A 24,100-nucleotide genomic window follows, 5' to 3' on the forward strand; every position below is an offset into this window, starting at 1 on the left:
TGAGGGGCAATTTAGCGCGGCCAATCCACCTAGCCTGCACATCTTTTTGGGTGGTGGGGGCAAAACCCACGTAGACACGGGGAGAATGCGCCAACTCCACACGGACAGTGACCCAGAGCCGGGATCGAACCTGGGACCTTAGCGCCGTGAGGCCGCAGTGCTAACCCACTGCGCCACCGTGCTGCTCTCTGCTCCACCATTCATTATGATCATGGCTGACTATCAAGTTAAATTCCCTGATCCCCCCCCCCCCCCCCCAAACTTTCTGTGGGAGTGAATTCCACAGATCCACCGCTCTCTGGGTGAAGAAATTTCTCCTCACCTCAGTCCTAAATGGTTTACCCCTTGTCCTCAAGCTATGACCCCTAGTTCTGGACTCCCCCACCATCGGGAACATTCTTTCTGAATCTACCCTGTCCAATCCTGTTAGAATTTTATAAGTTTCTATGAGATCCCCTCTCACTTCTAAACGCCACTGAATATAATCCTAACAGACTCGATCTCTCCTCATATGACAGTCCCACCATCCCAGTAAACCTTCTCTGCACTCCCTCCATAGCAAGAACATCCTCAGATAAGGAGACCAAAACTGCCCACAATACTCCAGGTGTGGCCTCACCAAGGCCCTGTACAATCGCAGTAAAACAGATTGTACAGAAAATTGGTAAGACCATATCTCGAATACTATGCACAGTTTTGGTCTCCTTATTTACGAGAAGATGTAAATCTGTTGGAAGCGGTTTAAGAGGAGGTTTATTGGATTGATAACTGGTATGAGTGGACAGAAGGGGCTTGTTTCTATTGAAGCTTAGGAGAGTGAAAGGAGTGACTTGATTGAAGATCCTGAATGGTCTCGACAAGATGGGTGTGGAAAGGATGTTTCCTCTTGTGGGCGAGTTCAGAACTGATGAGACACTGTTTTAGAATTGGGGATCGCTCTTTCAGGACAGGGTTGAGGGGAATTTGTTTTCTCTGAGGGTTGTGTGACTTTTGAAACTCTTTGCCTCAGAAGATGGTGGAACATAGGGATTAGGAGCAGATTCAGCAATTAAGCCCATTGCGCTTGCTCTGCCAGTCAATCAGATCATGGCTGACCTCTTCCTGGTCTCAAATCCACCTCCCTACCTGTTCCTCATATCCCTTTAACCCAATTTTTAATCAAATATCTATCTGCTTCTTGAAACCATTTAATGACTCCGATTACAGCGAGTTCCACAAATTCACCACCTGCTGCGAGAAGTAGTTCCTCCTCATCTCAGCTCTAAAATCTACCGCCTCTCAACCTGTATCTGTGACCTCTCGTTCTAGATTGCCCATAAGGGGGAACATTTGGCCTACGTTTGGAGGCCGGGATCACTGAATATTTTAAAGGCAGGGGTAGAGAAATCCTTGTCAGGCAAGGGAATCAAAGATTATTCCGGTAGATGGGAATGTCATAGAGCCATGAATTTTACAAGCACAAAAAGAGGCCCTTTGGCCCATAGTGTCTGCACCAGCCATCAAACACCTATCCTCATTCCATTTTCCAGCATGTCTGTAGTCTTTTTAAAAAATATATATTTATTAAAGTTTTTTAACAAAACAAAACAATTTTTTCCCCTTACAAACAGTAACCCCTCCCCCGTAACAAAATAACACAACATCGCCCTGAGCAAGATATATACATGGTAAGATTATATATTTACATAGCTTTATACACTGGCTCTCGCCCATTCGTGCCAGTTTCCCCCACCCTCCATGTTATCCCCCGCTCATCCGTCCCCTCAAGCAATCTCTCGTTCTCCCCCCCCCCCCCCACCCCCCCCCCCCCCCCACCCCACCCCACCCCGGGTTGCTGCTGCTGCTGACCGACCTTCCTCTAATGCTCCGCGAGATAGTCTAGGAACGGTTGCCACCGCCTGTAGAACCCCTGCGCAGACCCCTTAAGGCAAACTTAATCCTCTCCAACTTTATGAACCCAGCCATGCCGTTTGTCCAGGCCTCCGCGCTAGGGGGCTTCGCCTCCTTCCACATTAGCAAGATCCTTCGCCGGGCTACCAGGGACGCAAAGGCCAGAATGCCGGCCTCTTTCGCCTCCTGCACTCCAGGTTCGTCCACTACTCCAAATATTGCTAGCCCCCAGCTTGGCTTGACCCGGACTTTCACCACCTGAGATATTGCTCCCACCACTCCTCTCCAGAACCCCTCCAGTGCCGGACATGTCCAGAACATATGGACATGGTTCGCCGGGCTCCCTGAACATCTTCCGCATCTGTCCTCTACCCCAAAGAACCTACTCAACCTCGCCCCCGTCAGGTGCGCTCTGTGAACCACCTTAAATTGTATCAGGCTGAGCCTGGTACAGGAGTAGGAGGAATTAACCCTAACCAGGGCGTCGGCCCACAAACTTTCCTCGATCTCCTCCCCCAGCTCTTCCTCCCATTTACCCTTCAACTCTTCTGCTAGCGCTTCCCCCTCTTCTTTCATCTCTTGGTGTATTGCCGAAACCTTGCCCTCCCCGACCCGTACACCCGAGATCACCCTGTCTTGAATTTCCTGTGTCGGGAGCAGCGGGAATTCCCTGACCTGTCGCCTCACAAAAGCCCTCACCTGCATATATCTGAATGCATTTCCCGGGGGTAGCTCAAACTTCTCCTCCAGTGCCCCTAGGCTCGCAAATGTCCCGTCGATGAACAGGTCCCCCATTTTTCTAATCCCCGCTCGGTGCCAGCCCTGGAACCCCGCATGTCTGCAGTCTTGTATGCTCTGCATTTGCAGTACTCATCTAAATACTGAATTTATTCACATTTTAACAATTAAACAGAGAAACGCAAAACATGCAGAAAATAAAATCAGGCCCAGAACATAGGCACATGATTGGCCCGAAACCTCACATCCATCCTCCCAGGCTCAAACCCATGGTTCCACCGAATTGGCATCAACTTTGACCCCACCCCCAATTTGAAGTGCTGCCGAAACAGCCTCCGTATTTTCAGCATGGCCATTACCACCAGACTTCCCGAATACCTCCACGGGACTTACGGAAGCAGCACCATGACCTTACTGAAGTCCATGTAGACAGCATCCACTGCCCTACTCTCACCAATCATCTTCGCCACTTTCTCGAAAAACCGATCAAATTATCAGATGGAATTTCCAGTGCAGAAGGCCATTCGGCCCATCGAGTCTGCATCGGCTCTTGGAAAGAGCACCCTACCCAAGGTCAACACCTCCACCCTATCCCCATAACCCCACCCAACACTACGGGCAATTTTGGACACACTAAGGGCAATTTATCATGGCCAATCCACCTAACCTGCACATCTTTGGACTGTGGGAGGAAACCCACGCACACACGGGGAGGATGTGCAGACTCCGCACAGACAGTGACCCAAGCCGGAATCGAACCTGGGACCCTGGAGCTGTGAAGCAATTGTGCTATCCACAATGCTACCGCGCTGCCAAATTAGTGAGACACGACCTCCCCTTCACAAAACGATGCTGCCTATTGCTAATACATCCATTTGTTTTCAAAAGGGAGTAAATCATGTCCCTAAGAATCTTCTCCAATAATTTCCCTACTACTGACATAAGGCTCACCGGCCTGTAATTTCCTGGATTGGTCTTGCTACACTTCTTCAACAAAGGAACAACATTAGCTATTCTCCAGTCCTCTGGGACCTCACCTGTCGCCAATGAGGATACAAAGATTTCTGTCAAGGCGCTAGCAATGTTCTCCCTTGCCTCTCTCAGTATTCTGGGGTAGATCCCATCAGGCTCTGATGCCTTATCTACCTTAATGTGTCTCAAGACACCTAACACCTACTTTATGATCTCAATGTGACCCAGACCATCTACACACACTTGCCCAGACTCATCATCCACCAAGTCCTTCTTGTCATAATATCCACGCATGTATATAATGAAGTGCAGACAGGCAGTGATTGACACACACGATGACCAGTAAGCATACAGCACAGTGCAGCCAATCACCAGACAGGACACTATCACTATAAAGCCAGAGGGCACTAGGTTTCCCGCTCTCTCGGGACCCAGCCACTGAGACAGTCAGAGTCCACGAGCTAGCACAGTGCAAAAACCTGCGGTAGCTAGTAAGTCTGGTCAGGCTACTACAAGGTCTCCAGTCAGTTCAGTATAGTGTCGACCCACAGCTGAATATGGATGTTAGTTCGATCGTTCAATAAATCTGTGTTGGATCTTCTAGTGTTCGAGGTCTGTTTCTCGCATCGCTGCATCAAGTGCAGTCCCCACCGAACCAACCTGCCTAACACATCACTTCTCTTTGGTGAATACTGATGCAAAGTACTCATTTAATACCTTGCCCGTTTCCTCTGGCTCCACGCATAGCTTCCCTGCCCTGTCCTTGAGTAGGCCAACTCTTTCCCTGGCTACCCTCTTGTTCTTTCAAGCTTGCAGCTTTATGTATGGATAAATGCTTGAAAGGCTCTGGAAAAAGGGCAGGGGAGTGGGTACAATTGGAGCTTATTCAACATCTTGGGGGTTAGCATTGACCACAATCTAAACTGGACCAGCCAGATAAATATTGTGGCTAGAAGAGCAGTTCAGAGGCTGGGAATCCTGCGGTGAGTAACTCACCTCCTGACTCCCCAAAGCCTCCGCACCATCTACAAGGCACAAGTCAGGAGTGTGATGGAATACTCTCCACTTACCTGGATGAGCGCAGCTCCAACAACACTCAAGAAGCTCAACACCATCCAACTTGATTGATTTATACTTCATTTATACCTTAAACATTCACTCCCATCACCACCGATGAACAGTGGCAGCCGTGTGTACCATCTACAAGATGCACTGCAGTAACTCACCAAGGTTCCTCAGACAGCACCTTCCAAACCCACGACCGCTACCATCTAGAAGGACAAGAGCAGCAGATACCTGGGAACCCCACCACCTGGAGGTTCCCCTCCAAGTCACTCACCGCCCCGACTTGGAAATATATCGGCCGTTCCTTCGCTGTCGCTGGGCCAAATACCGGAAACTCCCTCTCTCAGAGCACGGTGGGTGTACCTACACCACACGGACTGCAGTGGGTTCAAGAAGGCAGCTCACCCCCACCTTCTCAGGGGGCCATTAGGGATGGGCAATGAACACCAGCCTAGCCTGTGACGCCCAATCACATTAAAGGAAATAAAAACAGCTGGCCTAGTAACAATGTGCCAAATGGCCTGCCTGGGCTGTGTCATTCTGGTTGGCAGTTTTACTGTTGAGTCTCTCGGTGCCGTTAGTGCAGCATTTCTCTGTATTCTGACTGCCTGCTGCTGTTTCCTCCTGCCTTCAGCGAAGAAACAGCCACACATCTAAAAATAAAAATCATCGACTTGGCCTTTGAGAAGCAGATGGCTTCAGTGGTTCAGTGCAAGTCCACAGATTGCTTCTGCCGTCCCTGGCCCATAGATGGCCCTGTGTCAGGCCCGGGGGCCCTCCTTAGTTGCTCAGCCTGCCTCTGCCCTCCAGCCCCATTCGCTCGTCGACTGAGCCGATGAGCTGAGAGGCTGGAGTGGGCAGGGAGGGGGAAGCATGCAGCCTGTGTGTGCTGGGTGCCTGTCGATGGGAGGGGAGGCAGAGTGGGCGTGGGAGAATGAGGCAGTGTGAGAAATGAGGCAGTGTGAGATCCTGCAACCCAGTGAAGGAGCTTCTAATTTTGGCTGTGAGCATGCTAGACTGGATACTGACAATGAAAAGCACTGATGGTCTGACTCGAATCCTTAGCAGCAGGTATGATATAGTTTGTAAGCAAGCAGCATAATTTAGATGAACGTTTTGCTAGTACAATGTGCTTGATAATAATTCTCTTTGTTCTTTCAGTCACATCTCAGTTATTGAACGGTCGATTCCAAATTCTGTACTTTTGCCTGCTTCCATTGAGTGTTGCTTCAGGTCCTAGGGCTTTTCCAGTATGAATTCTCACCTGGGGTATCCCAGTCGCAATCTGAACCCTGTTTAATGAAGGTCTGGGATTACTGAACTCATATTTCTATGAGTTTCTGCCTCTCTCTCGCTCTCTCTCCTCTCCTGACGGCTCTGACTCCCACAGGGAGATGGGACAGGGTCCAGCGCCAAGGTACCCTCACACCCAGTGCCAGACGGTCGATATGGGGGTGGGGGGGGAGAACATCAGAGGCCAGTACGAACCTGTCCGAACGCAGAGTTCCTGCCCACACATCCAGCAGGGGCTGCTGCGGATACTGAGCAGGAATTGGGCCCACATACCCCCCTCCCCGTCCCCTCCAAACCCCAAAGGCACTGAGGCCAACAGCAGCAAGAACCAAGGGTTGAAGCTGATCAGTATAACTCGGTGGCCATGCCTTACCCAGACCATATCCCATTCCCGGGCTCTCTGATCTACATCGGCTCTTGGTCGAGCAACGCCTGGATTTTTAAATTCCTTGTATTCAAATCTCTCTCTGGCCCCATCTCCGTATAATCTCCTCCAGTTCTACCACCCTGTACAATCTCTGCGCTCCCCTTAACTCTGGCCTCTTGTCGCTCCACCATTAACCTCAGCCTCTTCCCCTCACTACCTCACTCTTCTCCTTTCACTCCGTAACCCTACCTCATTAACCAAGTCACCTGATCCAATATCCCTGCAGGTGGCTCAGTGTTACACTTTGTTTTATAATGTTCCAGTGAATTAGGCACCTTCCTGTGTTAGATATACAACAACAAAAATATATGTGGGTGGCACAGTGGTTAGCACTGCTGCCTTACAGTGCCAGGGATCCGGGTTCAATTCCGACCTTGGGTCACTGTCTGTGCGGAGTCTGCACGTTCTCCCCGTGTCTGCGTGGGTTTCCTCCGGGTGCTCCGGTTTCCTCCCACAGTCCAAAGATCAAAGATGTGCAGGCAAGGTGGATTGGCCACGCCAAATTGCCCCTTAATTGGGGAAAAAAAAGAATTGGGTACTCTAAATTTTTTTAAAAATCAATAGACATTCGGAAACCAAGAGAATGAAGGAACATGGGGAGAGTGGGTGTGAGAGGCAACATGAGGAGTCCACAATGAGCTGGAGAGAAAAACAAACATTTTTACTTAACTATATGCACAGCTCCAGTAGTTCCCTAATAGTGGTGACTCTTATTCAATGGCACATTGCCTTAGTTAAGGGTCCCCGCCAGTGATTAGCACTGACTGTGGTGCTGAGGACCCGGGTTCGAATCCCGGCCCTGGGTCACTGTCCGTGTGGAGTTTGCAAATTCTCCCAGTGTCTGCGTGGGTTTCACCCCCACAACCCAAAGATGTGCAGGGTAGGTGGATTGGCCACGCTCAATTGCCCCTTAATTGGAAAAAAAAATAATTGGGTACACTAAATTTTTTTTTTTTTAAGTTAAGGGTCCCCCCCCCGCCCCCTTATTGGGGGAGCCCAATTCTGCAAACTCCATGGGTAGTGGGTAGTAAGACCCGTGTGGGTTAGAGTGGGAAAGTGGGGTTAGGCTGGAGATTAATACTGCTCGTATCGAGTTGTGGAAATGGCAGGAAGGATTGAATGTTCAAAGGACTGAATGACATCTTCCGGTTCCTAATTTCTTAAATGGTGTTCTTATTCTTTTTATAAATTTAGAGTACCCAATTCATTTTTTCCAATTAAGGGGCAATTTAGCGTGGCCAATCCACCCACCCTGCACATCTTTGGGTTGTGGGGGTGAAACCCACGCAGACACGGGGAGAATGTGCAAACTCCACACGGACAGTGACCCGGAATGGAACCTGGGACCTCGGTGCCGTGAGGCTGCAGTGCTAACCACTGCGCCACCGTGTTGCCCTTTTAAATGGTGTTCTTAAATCTTACATAAAAACAGGAATAACTGGACAATCTCAGCGGGTCTGACAGCGTCTGTGGAGAGAGAAAGGAGCGAACGTTTCGAGTCTGTGTGACTCTTCGTCAAAGTTTTGAGTCGTCCAGACTTATAGAAAGAATCATAGAATCCCTACAGTGCAGAAGGAGGCCATTCGGCCCATCGAGCCAGCACTCACCCTCTGAAAGAGTACCCTACCTAGGCCCACGCCCCCAACCTATCCCAGTAACCCCACCTGACCTTTTGGACACTAAGGGGCCATTCTGATGCTCAATCCACCTAACCTGCACATCTTTGGACTGTGGGAGGAAACCGGAGCCCCCGGAGGAAACCCAAACAGACACGGGGAGAACATGCAGACTCCGCACAGACAGCGACCCGAGGCCGGAATTGGACCCGGGACCCTGTGAGGCAGCAGTGCTAACCACTGTGCCACCCTGTGTCAAAACCTTAGCATGTTCTCTCTCCACAGACGCTGTCTGATCCGCTGAGATTATCCCGCATTTTCTCTTTGATTTGCGGTCCCACCATCCGCAGTCACTTGCTTTTATCTTCAATCTTACTCTGGTACCCAACCGTCACCGACAGGTCTGGTTGCGATTGTCATTCGGCCTTCCCAAGTGGATTTATTGGGATTGTCATGGATTACCATCGCACTAACCCGGGAACGCCCAGTCCTCTTCTGATCACTGGGAGTGTGCGGTGTGTATGTGTCTCACAAGGGCTTCTGTGAAAGTTGCAGCAAACGAGCTCCCTCACGTGAACTTCTCCTTTCATTTCCTGAGCCAGTGCAGATTTGGGGCTGCGTCTGTTGTGACTTTAGCTCCAAGGGTGTGTATGTGTGTGTGTGTGTGTGTGGGGGGGGGGGGGGGGAGAAGCAAGAAATAATGTAGCAATTGGATCAATAATTCCCCTTATTTTCCCCTCTGAAGCACTAGTCCGTGCTGGGGGGGGTGGGGGTGTGGGCCAGAGAATAATTGTTTCTTTCCCTGGTTGACCTTCCCTAACCTCAGCACCAGATTGAGGAACTGGAGATTTTCCTGCACCGTGTTGCTCCATTTCCCGCTATACGGTCGACATTTACTCCCCTCAAGACCAGTTCTTGACATCACACTGGCGATGGAGGATGGGCCCGATACGAACTGGACACAAAAGTTCAAATTCGCATTCCTAACTATCTTGGGGGTTTCCATACTTGTTTCCAACCTTCCAGAGTCTCGTCCCTCCCTAGCTCTGCGACCTCCTCCGGCCCGACAACCCTCCCAGGGTCTCTCAGCCCCTCTAATTGGGATCTCTCGAGTACCCCCGATCTGCATGGCTTCGCTATTGGCAGCTGGCCCTCAGCTGTCCCGACTGCTGGAATTCCCTCCCCAAACCTCTCTGCCCGTCTTTCCTCCGCCATTATTTCCTCAAAGCCTACCTCTTCTGACCAGGCCTTCAGTCACCTGTCTCAGTATCGCCCGGACGTGGCTCCAGGTCAGTTATTGTCCAGGTAATGGCAGTTGTTGCTGTTCTAATTTAGGAATTTAGTGAAAACTCTAGGCTCGCAAAGTTCACACAGGGCATCCCCGGCAAGGAATGGACGCAAGGTTTAATCAGACTGGCCTGATCTGTGAGGAATAGAGCTCAGAGGCCCTGAAGTCCCAGCTTGAAGTAGAAGGGACGGTGTTGGGAGCTGTGGCTTTCAGCAGCAGCTGCTCTGGGTGTTAATAAAACACGCACTATTTTCGTCAATGTGCTTGTTACTTAAGTGTTTCATTTCATATTTCTATAATTAGGAGGAGTTGAACTCAATTATTTGGACAGGAGCAGCTGTGAGGCTGACCCATTGCCTCACAGGCCCGCTTCATCCACAGATTTGCTATTTGATGCTAAGCTTTCTGTAGAGAGCCTAAACCGTGTTTACCTCAGACGTTCCTCACTGTTTGATGCTGTTACACAGTAAATAGAATCGTACACAGCCACAGTGCCCTTTGGGCCCATCGAGCCTGCACCGGCCCTCCGAAAGAGCAGCCTACCTAGGCCCACTCCTCCACCCTATCCCTGTAACCCCACCTGGTCTGCACATCTCTGGACCCTAAGGGGCAATTTAGCGCGGCCAATCCACCTAACCTGCACATCTTTGGACTGTGGGAGGAAACCAGAGCACCCGGAGGAAACCCACGCAGACACGGGGAGGATGTGCAAACTCCACACGGTCACCCGAGGTCGGAATCGAACCCGGGTCCCTGGTGCTATGATGCAGCAGTGCTAACCACTGTGCCGCTCCATAACTCACCGAGTAAAAAAATTCCCCTCACTTCTTTGCATTTACGTAGCACCTTTCACATCATTTGGGCAGCATGGTAGCATTGTGGATAGCACAATTGCTTCACAGCTCCAGGGGCCCAGGTTCGATTCCGGCTTGGGTCACTGTCTGTGCGGAGTCTGCACATCCTCCCCGTGTGTGCGTGGGTTTCCTCCGGGTGCTCCGGTTTCCTCCCACAGTCCAAAGATGTGCAGGTTAGGTGGATTGGCCATGATAAATTGCCCTTAGTGTCCAAAATTGCCCTTAGTGTTGGGTGGGGTTGCTGGGTTATGGGGATAGGGTTAGGGGATGTGGTGTTGACATTGGGTAGGGTGCTCTTTCCAGTGCAGACTCGATGGGCCGAATGGCCTCCTTCTGCACTGTAAATTCTATGTCAAAAAAAATCCTCAGGGTGCCCCGAAGCATTTCACAGCTCAGTGAATTACTTTTGAAGGTGTCGTCACTCTGGACAAATACAGCAGCTGATCTGTGCACAGTAAGATCCCACCAGCGGTAATCAATCAGCAACAGTTTAACAATTTTGGTGGAGTTGGTTGTGGTTAATGTGTGTCAGGATAAACTTGCTGTTCTTCAAAAAGCTGAAGTAGAGTTTAAAAGGATATAATTGGGTTAGAATGAGTCCAGAGAAGGTCACTCAGCTTATTCCTGGAATGAAGGGCTTATCTTATGAAGAAAGATGGAACAGGTTGAACCTATATTAAACATGAATGTAGGAGGGTTGATCAGTAAGTTCGTAGACGATTAGAAGGCATATGGTATACTTGCCGAGGCACAGAGTTTAAGAGCAGGGAGGTTATGCTGGAACTGTATAAAACGTTGGTTAGGCCACAGCGAGAGTATTGTGAGCAGTTCTGGAATCCACATTATAGGAGGGATGTGATGGCCACTGGAAAGGGTGCAGAGGAGATTCACCAGGATGTTGCCTGGGCTGGAGAGTGTTAGTAATGAAGAGAGATTGGATAGACTGGGGTTGTTTTCCTTGGAGCAGAGGAGACTGAGGGGGGTCGTGATTGAGATGGATAAAATTATGAAGGGGCACAGATCGAGTAGACAGGAAGAAACGTTTCCCCTTGGTGGAGGGATCAGTGACCAGGGGGCAGAGATTTAAGGTGAGGGGCGGGAGGTTTAGAGGGGATGCGAGGAAAAACCTTTTCACCCAGAGGGTGCTGGGAGTCTGGAACTCGCTGCCTGGAGGGTGGTGGAGGCAGAGACCCTCAGAACATTTATAAAGTATTTAGATGTACACTTGCGATGCCAGGGCAGTCAAGGCTAGGGGCGGGCGCGGTAGGTGCTCACCAACGGGGAGTGGGGCCGGGAGGGGGGGGGGCGGGGGGGGGGGGGGGTACCGGGTCCTGCTATAGGCCAAGCCCTGGAAAATGAGAAGAGAATAGTTAGATGGTTGATTTTGGTTGGCACAGGCAGGATGGGCGAAGGGCCTTTTATGTGCTGTAAACCTCTCTGACTCGACCCATTGGAGTTTAGAAGAATGAGAGATGATCTTATTAAAGCATATAGGATCCTGAGGGGATTTGATAGGGTGGCTACTGGGAGGGTGTTTCCTCTTGTGGGTGAGAGTAGAACTTGGGGACACTGTTGAACACAGAGATGAGAAGAATTGTTTTTCTCTCAAAGAGAGCCGTTCGTCTGCGGAATTCTCTACTCCAGATCCCATTGTTTCCCCCTTGATCCACTTTTTTTTGTCCTTCCCTGAAGCGGGTTTATTCTGGGGTTTAGTTTCACGGTTAGGGGCAGTCCCACCTCCCCGGGTAGCTTGTCCACAAGTCCTTCTGGCAACTGGGAGCCAGGCGGCCTGAGGAGGTGCCCAGCTGAGCTTGGCTCTGTGTGTTACAGCAGGGTCATTGGGTAAGGCTCAGGACTGGAGAGTGTTCGGACACCGGGACCAGATCCCAACGTTTGTTAGGATACGGGACAAGAATCCCGAACACTTCTTTAAAATTTGTAAAACTGTGATGAAAGGTGACTACACCCAGGAGTGATGACTGACCAATACGTATCTTTTATGTGAAAACAAACTTTAATTTAAACACAGAAATAGTTAAACAGTTCATAAATAAAAGGAAAACATTAATTTACTATCTATGGGACAACACGTTGGTGCAGTGGTTAGCCCTGCTGCCTCACGGGGCCGAGGTCCCAGGTTCGATCCCGGCCTCGGGTCACTGTCCGTGTGGAGTTTGCACATTCTCCCCGTGTCTGTATGGGTTTCACCCCCACAAACCGAAGATGAGCAGGCCAGGTGGACTGGCCACGTTAAGTTGCCCCTTAATTGGAAAAATTAATTAGGTACTCTAAATATGTCTTTTTAAAAAACTTACTATCTGTACCTGCTGCTAATTCCAATTAAGCAATCCAGTACAGTGCAAATGCCACTTATAAATAAAGTTAAAAAAACAGATTTACTTGCGGTCTTCTGCGTAGATACTTTTAGAGAGAGATCCTTTCAAGAACAGATCCAGCACAATACTGTCTGGTCAGACGTAAATCCGATGGCAAACTGTTCAACCTAACACCATTTGGCAAAACTGCTGTTGAACTTAAAATTTGATAACAGACGGCAAAACTACAGACCGACCTGGCTCCTCCTAAATTGCCCCTCAGTGTCCAAAGATTTGCAGGTTAGGTGGGGTTAAGGGGAGTGGGGGGGAGGCTAAGCAAGATGCTCTTTCAGAGGGTCAGGCAGACTCGGTAGGCTGAATAGCCTCTTTCTGCACTGTAGGAAGTCTGTGATCTATGATCTCGCATTAATTACACCATCTGGATCCCACCTGGTTCCATGACTTGCTTAGCTAGGACTAAACACCAATTCCCCATAAATTATTTACACCCCAGGGAATCTCCAGTGTTCCATTAGCCCTTTACCTTTAGCCAATTGGTTGGAATAAATGATTACTTCACCTTTTATGACTCTTTAATTACAGCTTTAGTAGACATTTTGTATGTATTTTACATCAGGCTTTTTAATAACAATGCTGCCACCATTATAAAATATAAAGGTGCAGCACATGACGCAGTGGTTAGCACTGGGACTGCGGCGCTGAGGACCCGGGTTCGAATCCCGGCCCTGGGTCACTGTCCGTGTGGAGTTTGCACTTTCTCCCCGTGTCTGCATGAGTTTCAACTCCACAACCCAAAGATGTGCAGGGTAGCTGGATTGGCCACACTAAATTGCCCCTTAGTTGGAAAAAAAAATAATTGGGTATTCTAAAAAATTTGGAAACAAAAAACGGGAAAAAACCCAAATATAAAATATAATATATATCAATTTCTACATTAATCACAATATTTAAGACTGGAACAGATACAATTTTGGTCTCAAGGAGTTGAGGAATATTGGGAACAGGGAACTGGGGCTGGTTTAGCACAGTGGGCTAAACAGCTGGCTTGTAATGCAGAACAAATTCCCGTACCAGCCTCCCCGAACAGGCGCCGGAATGTGGCGACTAGGGGCTTTTCACAGTAACTTCATTGAAGCCCACTTGTGACAATAAGCGATTATTATTATTATTACGTGGATTTGATGCGGAAGATCCGCCCCGAATGGCAGAGATTGTATGGTCTGCTCCTATTCCCTATCTTATATTATTTGTGCAGAAATGAAAGTTTCCATAGTCCCAGGTGACCATAGGCTGCTTTTTCCCTTTGAGGGGGAGAGCTGACCGATGGTGATTTAACCTGAGGGTCACCACACCTCGGGCGAGGGGCAAAGTTGAGAAGGTGAGGCTTTCATGAATAACCTCAGCCGGTACAGGGATTGAACCCGCGCTGCTGGCCTCGCTCTGCATTATGAATCAGCTAACTGACCTCCAATATATTCTTAACAAGAGGCAGGTGGCTTCCCTTCAGAGAAATCATAAATGTTTATAAAGAAAGCATTTATAAATTTCACCATGTGCAGCCTGGGGCGGGTGTGGTTGGCAGGGGCGAATGTATCCTCTTGTTCCGTTTCCACTGAACGACAGTCTGTTTAATTCTTTCTGCAGGTCCCAGTAATGTTCACCCATGATTGACAGCTATCAGATTGACTCATCAGGCCCCGAGTGAGGAGCGGGTGAAGGTCAGTTGGCTGTGGACACAGCGGATCCCCGAGTCATCGAGCCGGTCAAGGGTCGCCCATCATGGCGAGAATGTCCACGGCTTTGGGCGGAGGCGCCGTCGGAGGCAAGACCATGTTCTGCAACCTGGACGCTCCCGCCAACGCCATCAGCGTTTGCCGCGACGGCTCCCAAGTGGCGGTGGCCGGACGGAACATCTTCAAAATCTACGCCATCGAGGAGGATCAGTTCACGGAGAAGGCTAACCTCCGGGTAGGCCGCAAGCCTTCGCTCAACCTCAGCTGTGCTGACGTGGCCTGGCATCAGATGGAGGAGAATCTGCTGGCAACGGCAGCCACCAACGGCGCGGTGGTGACCTGGAACCTGGGTAAACAGTCCCGTAACAAACAGGACCAGCTCTTCATGGAACACAAACGCACAGTTAACAAAGTTTGCTTCCACCCAGTGGAGCTGTACATTTTACTGAGTGGGTCACAGGATGGGTCGATGAAGTGTTTCGACCTGAGGAGGAAGGAGTCCGTTTGTACTTTTTCAGGTAAGATCCTGACCAGCTGCACTCAAGGATTACCCAGAATCCCAAATTACCCAGAATCCTAAATTACCCAGAATTCCAAATTACCTAGAGCCCCAAATTACCCAGAGCCCCAAATTACAGTTTACCCAGAGCCCCAAATTACCCAAAGTCCCAAATTACCCCAAATCTCAAATTGCCCAGAAACCCAAATTACCCAGAATCCCAAATACCCAGGCCCCAAAGTACCCAGAATGCCAAATTACCCAGAATTCCAATTACAATTTACTCAGAGCCCCAAATTACCCAGAGTCCCAAATTACCCAGAACCCCCAAATTACCCAGAATCCTAAATTACCCAGAGCCCCCAAATTACCCAGAATCCCAAATTACCCAGAATCCTAAATTACCCAGAGCCCCAAATTACCCAGAATCCCAAATCACCCGGAGCCCAAATTACCCAGAATCCCAAATTACCCAGAGTCTCAAATTACCCAGAATCCCAAATTACTCAGAGTCCCAAATTACCCGCAGTCCCAAATTACCCAGAATCCTAAATTACCCAGAGTCCCAAATTACCCAGAATCCCAAATTACCCAGAATCCTAAATTACCCAGAGCCCCAAATTACCCAGAATCCCAAATTATCCAGAGTCCCAAATTACCCGCAGTCCCAAATTACCCAGAATCCTCAAATTACCCAGAGCCCAAATTATCAAATTACCCAGAATCCCAAATTACCCAGATTTATGGAAATGCCAGATTCATAACTCATTTGTCTTTGACTGCCCTCCGCAAACATCCGAATTTGGAACAGGAGGAGTCCACTCGGCCCCTTGAGCCTGTTCTGCCATTCAATAAGATCATGGCTGATATGATTGTGACCTCAACCCCACATTCCTTCCCATCCCCGATAACCTTTCACACCCCCCTTATTAATAAAGCAGATCTCCACCACCGCCCATTTTGAGGAAGGGGCTCACGACCCTCTGAGGAAAGAAATTCTCCTCACCTCCGTTCCAAATGGGCGAGCCCTTATTCTTCAAACAGTGACCCCTAGTTCTAGATTATTCCACAAGAGGAAACATCCTCTCCACATCCACCCTGTCAAAACCCCTCAGGATTATTTCTCAAAATAAATTTAGAGTACCCAATTATTTATTTTTTTCCAATTAAGGGGCAATTTAGCCTAACCTGCACATCTTTGGGTTATGGGGGTGAGACCCACGCAGACACAGGAGAATGTGCAAACTGCACACAGACAGTGACCCGGGGCCGGGATCGAACCCGGGTCCTCAGTGCCGCAGTCCCAGTGCTAATAAAATAAATTGAATTTAATTAATTTATTAACCATAGAAATGTGGTTGACTCTAAAATACCCACTGAAATGGCTTAACATGTATTAGCATTGTATTCAGCCGCTACATAGAAACTTCAAAGGAAAGAAACCGGATGGATCATTTGGCATCGACCCAGGCACCGGAAACAAAAACGGCAAAGCCAGCCCCGACGACCCTGCATACTCCTCCTTACTAACATCTGGGGGCTTGTGCCAAAGTTGGGAGAGCTGTCCCACAGACTGGTCAAACAACAGCCTGACAGCCATACTCACAGAATCATACCTTACAGGCAATGTCCCAGACACCACTATCACCATTCCAGCAGGGGTGGCGGCACAGTGGGATACGGTCGGGAGGGAGTTGCCCTGCGAATCCTCAACATCGACTCTGGACCCCATGAAGTCTGATGGCTTCAGGTTAAACATGGGTGAGGAAACCCCCTGCTGATTACCACATACCGTCCACCAGCAGCTGATTGATGAATCCGTGCTCCTCCATGTTGAACACCACTTGGACCCAAAGATGTGCAGGGTAGGTGGATTGGCCACACTAAATTGCCCCTTAATTGGAAAAATGAATTGGGTACTTTAAAATAAAGGAGGGGTTATCGGGTTACGGGGATAGGGTGGAAGTGAGGGCTTAAGTGGGTCGGTGCAGACACGATGGGCCGAATGGCCTCCTTCTGCGCTGTATGTTCTATGTTCTGTGTCCAAATGCAGCAAGACCTGGACAATATCCAGGCTCGGGGCTGACAAGTGGCAAGTTACATTCACGCCACACAAGTGCCAGGCAATGACCATCTCCTACAAGAGAGAATCTAACCATCGCCCCTTGACATTCAATGGCATTCCCATCGCTGAATCCCCACAATCAACATCCTGGGGGTTACCATTGACCAGAAACTGAACTGGACCCAGCCACATTAATACTGTGGCTACCAGGGCAGGACAAAGGCTGGGAATCCGGCAGAGAGTAACTCACCTCCTGACCCCCCAAAGCCTGTCCACCATCTACAAGGTACAAGTCAGGAGTGTGATGGAATACTCTCCACTTGCCTGGATGAGCGCAGCTCCAACAACACTCAAGAAGCTCGACACCATCCAGGACAAAGCAGCCCCACTTGATTGCTACCCCTTCCACAAACATCACTCCCTCCACCACCGACGCACAGTGGCAGCCGTGTGTCCCATCTACAAGATGCACAGCAGCAACTGATGAAGCTGCCTTCGGCAGCACCTTCCAAACCCACAACCACCACCATCTAGAAGGACAAGAGCAGCAGATACCCGGGAACCCCACCACCTGGAGGTTCCCCTCCAAGTCACTCACCCCCCCGACTTGGAAATAAATCGGCCGTTCCTTCACTGTTGTCGGGTCAAATCCCTGGAACTCTCTCCCTAACAGCACAGTGGGTGTACCTACATCACAGCGGGTTCAAGAAGGCACCACCTACTCAAGGGGCGCTTAGGGATGGGCAATAAATGCAGGTTTTGCCAGTGATGCCCACATCTCATGAAAGAATTTTGAAACAAGTACCACCAAACCGCCGTGGTGGGATTTGAACCCATGTCTTCAGAGCATTAGTCTGGGCAGTTCGAGCACTAGACTACTGACATTACCACCACACAGCCATCTGCCCAGAGCTCCCTCATCACCAATTCCTGTCTCTGGCTGAATCAGACCTCTGTGGGGGCAGCACGGTAGCACAGTGGTTAGCACTGTGGCTTCACAGCGCCAGGGTCCCAGGTTCGATTCCCCGCTGGGTCACTGTCTGTGTGGAGTCTGCACGTTCTCCCCGTGTGTGCGTGTGTTTCCTCCGGGTGCTCCGGTTTCCTCCCACAGTCCAAAGATGTGCAGGTTAGGTGATAAATTGCCCTTAGTGACCAAAAAAAGGTTAGAAGGGGTTATTGGGTTACGGGGATAGGGTGGAAGTGAGGGCTTAAGTGGGCCGGTGCAGACACGATGGGCCGAATGGCCTCCTTCTGCACTGTTTGTTCTATGTTCTATCTCCTGTTACACTCACCGTAATCCGGTGTGAGAAAGACTCTCGACACAATCCTTTCTCCCTGCCTTAGCACCTCTGCTGCTGAAACCCTTCAACGTGACATTGTTTCGCACAGGCTCGCTTCTCCTAGCACCCTGCGAGCCAATCTTTCACCCTCCATAAACTTGAGGTCACCCAAAGCCCAGTTCACCCATCGCCCACTCTGCCCACCAGCGTACACTGGCCCTCAGGCGGGTGAGGCCTCAGGTTTACAATTCTCCTCCTTGTGTTGAAATCTTTCCGTGACCTCTCGTCGCCGTGTCTCTCTAATCGCCCCCGCCAGGGGCTGGTTCAGCACACTGGGCTAAATCGCTGGCTTTTAAAGCAGACCAAGGCAGGCCAGCAGCACGGTTCAATTCCCGTACCAGCCTCCCCGAACAGGCGCCGGAATGTGGCGACTAGGGGCTTTTCACAGTAACTTCATTGAAGCCTACTTGTGGCGATAAGCGATTTTCATTTCATTTTCATTTTATTTGCCAACCCTCTGCCAACCCTGGTCTGCTGCACCCGGCCCACTAGTGCCATCCCACCATCAGTGTCTGCACGTCAGCTGTCTGGGATTTAAGCTCTGGGATGCCCCTTCCCCACATTTCCCTTCCTAGAAATTTCTTAAAACCAGTCGCGAGGAAGGGCAAAGGCCAAATATGCGGGAAGGACTCCTAATTTGCACCGTTAACTCTTCATTGACAATCTCCCAGTGAAGTACTGGCAGAGTGCCACAGTGTTGGAGATGCTGGCTTGCAGACTGAGACCCTGCCTGCTCTCTGGGGTCGATGTGAAAGACCTCATAGCAAAGGTGTTCCCCGAGGATGATCCAGCCATTGTCAAACTGCTGTCTGTGGGATTTTGCCGTGCACTATTTGACTGCCACATTTCCTACATTTGCAACAGCGGCCGCAACACGTCTTCCGCAAACTGTCGTCGGCAAGCATTAACCCGGTGGTGCCGACGGTATAACTCTGGTCCCCTCTGTTCTCCTGAACACCCTGCGACTTTACTGTGGTGTGCTGCCCCCCCCAGGTCAGTCGGAGAGCGTGCGCAATGTCCACTTCAGTGCCCGAGACTTTTTCACCTTTGCCGCCACCTTCGAGAATGGGAATGTGCAGCTCTGGGACATGCGGAGGCCGGACCGGTGTGAGCGGATGTTTACAGCACACAACGGGCCCGTCTTCTCCTGTGATTGGCACCCGGACGACAGGTAGGACAGAGTACGTAACGAGGGCGGCACACGCGTGTGTGCTCGCAAGTACAGATACACGTTTAAACACGCAGCGTACCCGTACACCACTCCACTGGTACCACATTACACGGTGCGATTCCGTCACCACCAAATCATTTTGACCTTTCACGGGGTGTGGGAGTCGCTGGCTGGGTCCAGCGTGTATTGCCCGTCCCTAATTGCCCTCGAGAAGGTGGGGGTGAGCCGCCTCCTTGGGCCGCTGCAGTCCGTGTGGTGTAGGTACACCCACAATGCTGTTAGGGAGAAAGTTCCAGGATTTTGACAGTGAAGCCAGAATGAGGTTAGAGTCACAGAGAGCACAGCACACAAGGAGGCCATTCGGTCCAGTCCAGTCACTCCCACTCCCTCGCTCGATCCCGGAGACGTCAGTTATTTCGCTCAAGTGTACATCCCAATTTCCTATTGAAATGATTGGTCGTTTCCACTTCCACCACTCCCGTGGGCAGCGGGTTCCGGGCCATTACCACTCGCTGGGTAGAAAAGGTTCATCCCCCACCCCTCCCACCCCCAGATCTCGTGCCCAAAGTCTGAAATTTGTGTCGTCTTTTAGTTGTACTATTAGCCAATGGGGCAGCTTTTCCTAATCCAAACCTGTCCTAATCTTGTACAGCTCCTTCAAACCTCCCCTCAATCTCCTTTGCTCCAAGGAAAACAATCCTACTGAGCAGAAGGAGGCCATTCAGCCCATCGAGTCTACCCTGGCCCTCTGATACAGCACCTTACCTAGGCCCACGCCCTGGCCCTATCCCCATAACCCCCTTTTAACACTAAGGGACAACCCTGGCTTCTCTAACTTAGCCTTGAGGTTAAAACCGCCCCCTCCAGTCCCCGGAACCATTCTGGCAAATCCCCTTTGCGCCCCCGCGAATCCGTCCTCAAATACGGTGACCACAACTGGGGCCTAAGCAGAGCTTTATGCAAGTTCGGCATCGTTCTCCTGATTCTGTCCTCAGTGCCTCTCTTCAGGAATCCCAAGATGCTGTGCGAACCGCCCTCAATATGCCCGTCCACCTTCACTGATCGACGCACACGAACCCACAGGTGTCTCCGTCTCTGCTCACTCTTCAGAATTGTGCATTGAGCCTATCCCGTCTCTATCCCTATCGCCTCACACATCTCTCTATTATATTCCACCTGCCACTTGTCTGTCCATCCAGCGAGGCGACCTGTCTCCTGTATCACCCTCACCATGTCTCACTCCCCTCGGTGTCATCGGCAGGATTTGAAATGTTACGCTGAATTTGTCAGGAGTGTAGTAGAGTTTGGGGCAGAAGGTCTCTGTGTTCGTGATGGTACCTCAGAGTAAAATCCAGTACAAATCCAGTCTTCCAAGCTGCTTGGGACAGCCCTCACTTCTTTACGTTTCTCTTGCAGGGGCTGCCTGGTGACTGGAGGCCGGGACAAGATGGTGAAGGTGTGGGACCTGACTGGTTACAAGGCCAGGGAGATGTACTGCGTTCAGACCATTGCCTCTGTGGCACATGTGCTTTGGCGCCCAGACAGGAAGTACCACATTGCCACCTGCTCCATGATGGTTGACCACAACATTTATGTCTGGGATGTCCGCAGGCCCTACGTCCCCTTTGCCATGTTCGAGGAACACAAGGATGTCACCACTGGCATTGCCTGGCGCAATGCCCACGACCCCCACTTCCTCCTCTCTGGGTCGAAGGATAGCACCCTGTATCACCACTTCTTCAAAGATGCCCAGCGACCTGCCAGCCAGGCCGTGCCCGAAGGCCTGTGCTTTGGCCTGTTTGGTGACGTGGCGTTTGCCGTCAAAGAGGACCTGTGCTCCGCAGAGTCCCACCGCAAGTCCTTCAGCGCAGACCGCCGCTACCCATTCTTCTTCATCCGGCGGCAGGACCCCGCCGAGCAGTTCACCAACGTGTCGAGCGCCCTCAACCTCTTCGAGACCCAGCCCGGCGCCTCCTCCATGGAATGGTTCGCCGAGACGGCCAGGAGATACTGCCTGAGCGGAGGGCCGCTGCCCGAGCTGTGTGACCGCAACGCAAAAGTCGCCCGGGAACTGAAGCGCCATCAGGTGGCGCAGATCTGGATGATGCTGAAGATCATTTACGCCGGGGCATGTGCTGCGGGGTCCGCGGGCAACGTGGTCCCCGGTGCTGGCAAGGCGGGTCACCCCCTCAGCAGGTACAGTGTCCTGAGGGCAACCTCACTGTACCCTCAGACATGGGTTATAGTGGACAACACTCAACATACATACAACCCACCGAAACCGTCACACCAAACACAGCGTAACACAACTTAAAGAATACAACACTTTTAATATTGAAAAATGCTTCAAGGCCCTTTGAGACCAAAAGGATATCATAGAATTTACAGTGCAGAAGGAGGCCATTCGGCCCATCGAGTCTGCACCGGCCCTTGGAACGAGTGCCCTACCCAAGCCCACACCTCCACCCCATCCCCATAACCCTATAGCCCCACCGAACCATTTGATACTGAGGGCAATTTAGCACGGCCAATCCACCTAACCTGCACATCTTTGGACTTCATAGAATTTACAGTGCAGAAGGAGGCCGTTCGGCCCATCGAGTCTGCACCGGCCCCTGGAACGAGTGCCCTACCCAAGCCCACACCTCCACCCCATCCCCATCCCCATAACCCAGTAACCCCACCCAACACGAAGGGCAATTTTGGACACTAAGGGGCAATTTATCACGGCCAATCCACCTAACCTGCACATCTTTGGACTTGTGGGAGGAAACCGGAGCACCCGGAGGAAACCCACGCACACACGGGGAGGATGTGCAGACTCCGCACAGACAGTGACCCAGCGGGGAATCGAACCTGGGACCCTGGAGCTGTGAAGCTACTGTGCTAACCACTGTGCTACCCTGCTGCCCATTATATTGTGCCCAAAGGCTTCATAGAATCATAGAATCCCTGCAGTGCAGAAGGAGGCCATTCAGCCCATTGGGTCTGCACCGACCCTCCGAAAGAGGCAAAGAGATAGGTTAGCAGGACTATTTTAAAGAGGAGGGGCGTGAGGCAGGGAGGGTTAAGGAGGAATATCCAGAGTTTTGCACCATAGCAGCTGAAGGCTTAAACACCCAATGATGGGGTGATTAAAACCAGGGTTGATCTGGAGGCCAAAGTTGGAGAAGTGCAGATATGGTGATGGCTATAGGGCCACAAAGGGCTGGAGGATGTGACAGTGGTTGGGAGCGAGACCTCCTATGCCCTTTCAGATGCATGCAAAAGATTGTTTGGCACTATTTTAAAGATGCTCGAGATGGGGGGGGGGGGGGGGGGGGAGAAGATGTTTGAAGGCTTTCTTGTGTCGAGAACATTAAGACCGAGTAAGATCTTCCTTGCTCTGAAAAGAGCAGTTGTTACCCCAAAAGAGTTCCTTCGAAGAACTGATGGCACTCAACGTTCCTGGCGATGCCCTCGAGAGGATTGACAGGAACAAGGGAAGGAGGTGCTTAATGGGAATATGGGCAAGATTTGCTGCTGATTGGTCGGGCTTTGTGTTTGTAATAGGTCGGTATGTGTTAACATTCTTGCTGCTGATTGGTCAACTGTGCACAATGTGTTTAGAGTAAGATTAGCCAGAGACTACTCGTGTGAAGGCCACTGTCTTGGGGATGGTGAGGTGGATCTCCGCCATGGATGAGATAAATCTAGAGTTGGACCATTGGATGTCCAGGGACGGCACAGTGGTTAGCACTGCTGCCTGACAGCGCCAGGGACTCGGGTTCAATTCCGGCCTCGGGTCACTGTGCGGAGGAGTCTGCACATTCTCCCCGTGTGTGCGTGGGTTTCCTCCGGGTGCTCCGGTTTCCTCCCACAGTCCAAAGATGTGCAGGTTAGGTGGGGGATTGGCCATAATCAATTGCCCTTAGTGTCCAAAAGGCAAGGTGGGTTACAGGGATAGGGTGAAGGTATGGGCCTAGGTAGGGTGCTCTTTCAGAGGGTCAGTGCAGACTAGGTGGGCCGAATGGCCTCCTTCTGCACTGTAGGGATTCTATGATGTGGTGGTTATTAAGCTGAGCATCTTGGACAGTGACTGGCTTGGCCCATTCACCACGTTCAAAGTAGACTTGCTGTCCTTCGAGCCCAGAGTGTAGACTGTGACCTGTGGAGCTGGTTTAGCTCAGTGGCTAGACAGCTGGTTTGTGATGCATAACAAGGCCAGCAGTGCGAGTTCAATTCCCGTACCAGATGAGAATTCTGAATTCTCCCTCCATGTACCCGAACAGGTGCCAGAGTGTGGTGACTAGGGGCTTTTCACAGTAACTTCATTGCAGGGTTAATGTAAGCCTACTTGTGACAATAAAGATTATTATTTTCCTAATGCGAATAAGTCTGCGTTCGCACGGTATGCTGTAAACCCCTTGTCTATTGTAAGATGTTTTCTTGTCTTTGTGAGTACAAAGGGTACTTGGGGATAGGGTGGCGGTGTTGACCTTGGATAGGGTGCTCTTTCCAAGAGCTGGTGCAGACTCGATGGGCCGAATGGCCTCCTTCTGCACTGTAAATTCTATGAAAAATTCTATGAAAGAATAGAGGAGCTTCTTCGATGATGTGTGTGGGCCCCCTTTCCTCACTGAGAGCTGATTGGTTGTCCAGGTCTCTGACAGCATGAGTGGGTTTATGGTAGACTTGGTGTGACGATGCGAGAGACTGGATGATGAGACCATCGAGAAATGGTACGGGGAGCTGTCGTTCCATCTCCCGAGTTTCGCACCGATGTTTCGATGGGGCGTATCCCGATGCAGGGAGGGCGACCTGCTATTCAATA

At 50.6% G+C, this 24,100-nt stretch overlaps 2 protein-coding genes across 2 annotated transcripts in view; one reads left to right on the top strand and one right to left on the bottom strand.

Moving 5' to 3' along the window:
* csdc2b (cold shock domain containing C2, RNA binding b) overlaps nucleotides 1-5,368 on the bottom strand; it is a 132,786-nt gene extending 127,418 nt beyond the window's left edge. The window contains exon 1 of the mRNA XM_072491987.1: nucleotides 4,827-5,368. The gene's annotated coding sequence lies outside the window, so the exon portion shown is untranslated. The remainder of the gene's footprint in view (nucleotides 1-4,826) is intronic.
* Nucleotides 5,369-5,559: 191 nt separating this feature from the next.
* The window catches only part of LOC140403821 (GATOR2 complex protein WDR24-like), a 42,637-nt gene continuing 24,096 nt past the window's right edge, over nucleotides 5,560-24,100 (top strand). The window contains exons 1-4 of the mRNA XM_072491984.1: nucleotides 5,560-5,736; nucleotides 14,124-14,730; nucleotides 19,110-19,287; nucleotides 20,704-21,483. Coding sequence (XP_072348085.1) covers nucleotides 14,259-14,730; nucleotides 19,110-19,287; nucleotides 20,704-21,483 — 1,430 coding nt within the window. The 5' untranslated portion in view covers nucleotides 5,560-5,736; nucleotides 14,124-14,258. The remainder of the gene's footprint in view (nucleotides 5,737-14,123; nucleotides 14,731-19,109; nucleotides 19,288-20,703; nucleotides 21,484-24,100) is intronic.

The sequence above is a fragment of the Scyliorhinus torazame genome, chromosome 29 (assembly GCF_047496885.1).
Source record: "Scyliorhinus torazame isolate Kashiwa2021f chromosome 29, sScyTor2.1, whole genome shotgun sequence".
Lineage (NCBI taxonomy): Eukaryota > Metazoa > Chordata > Chondrichthyes > Carcharhiniformes > Scyliorhinidae > Scyliorhinus > Scyliorhinus torazame.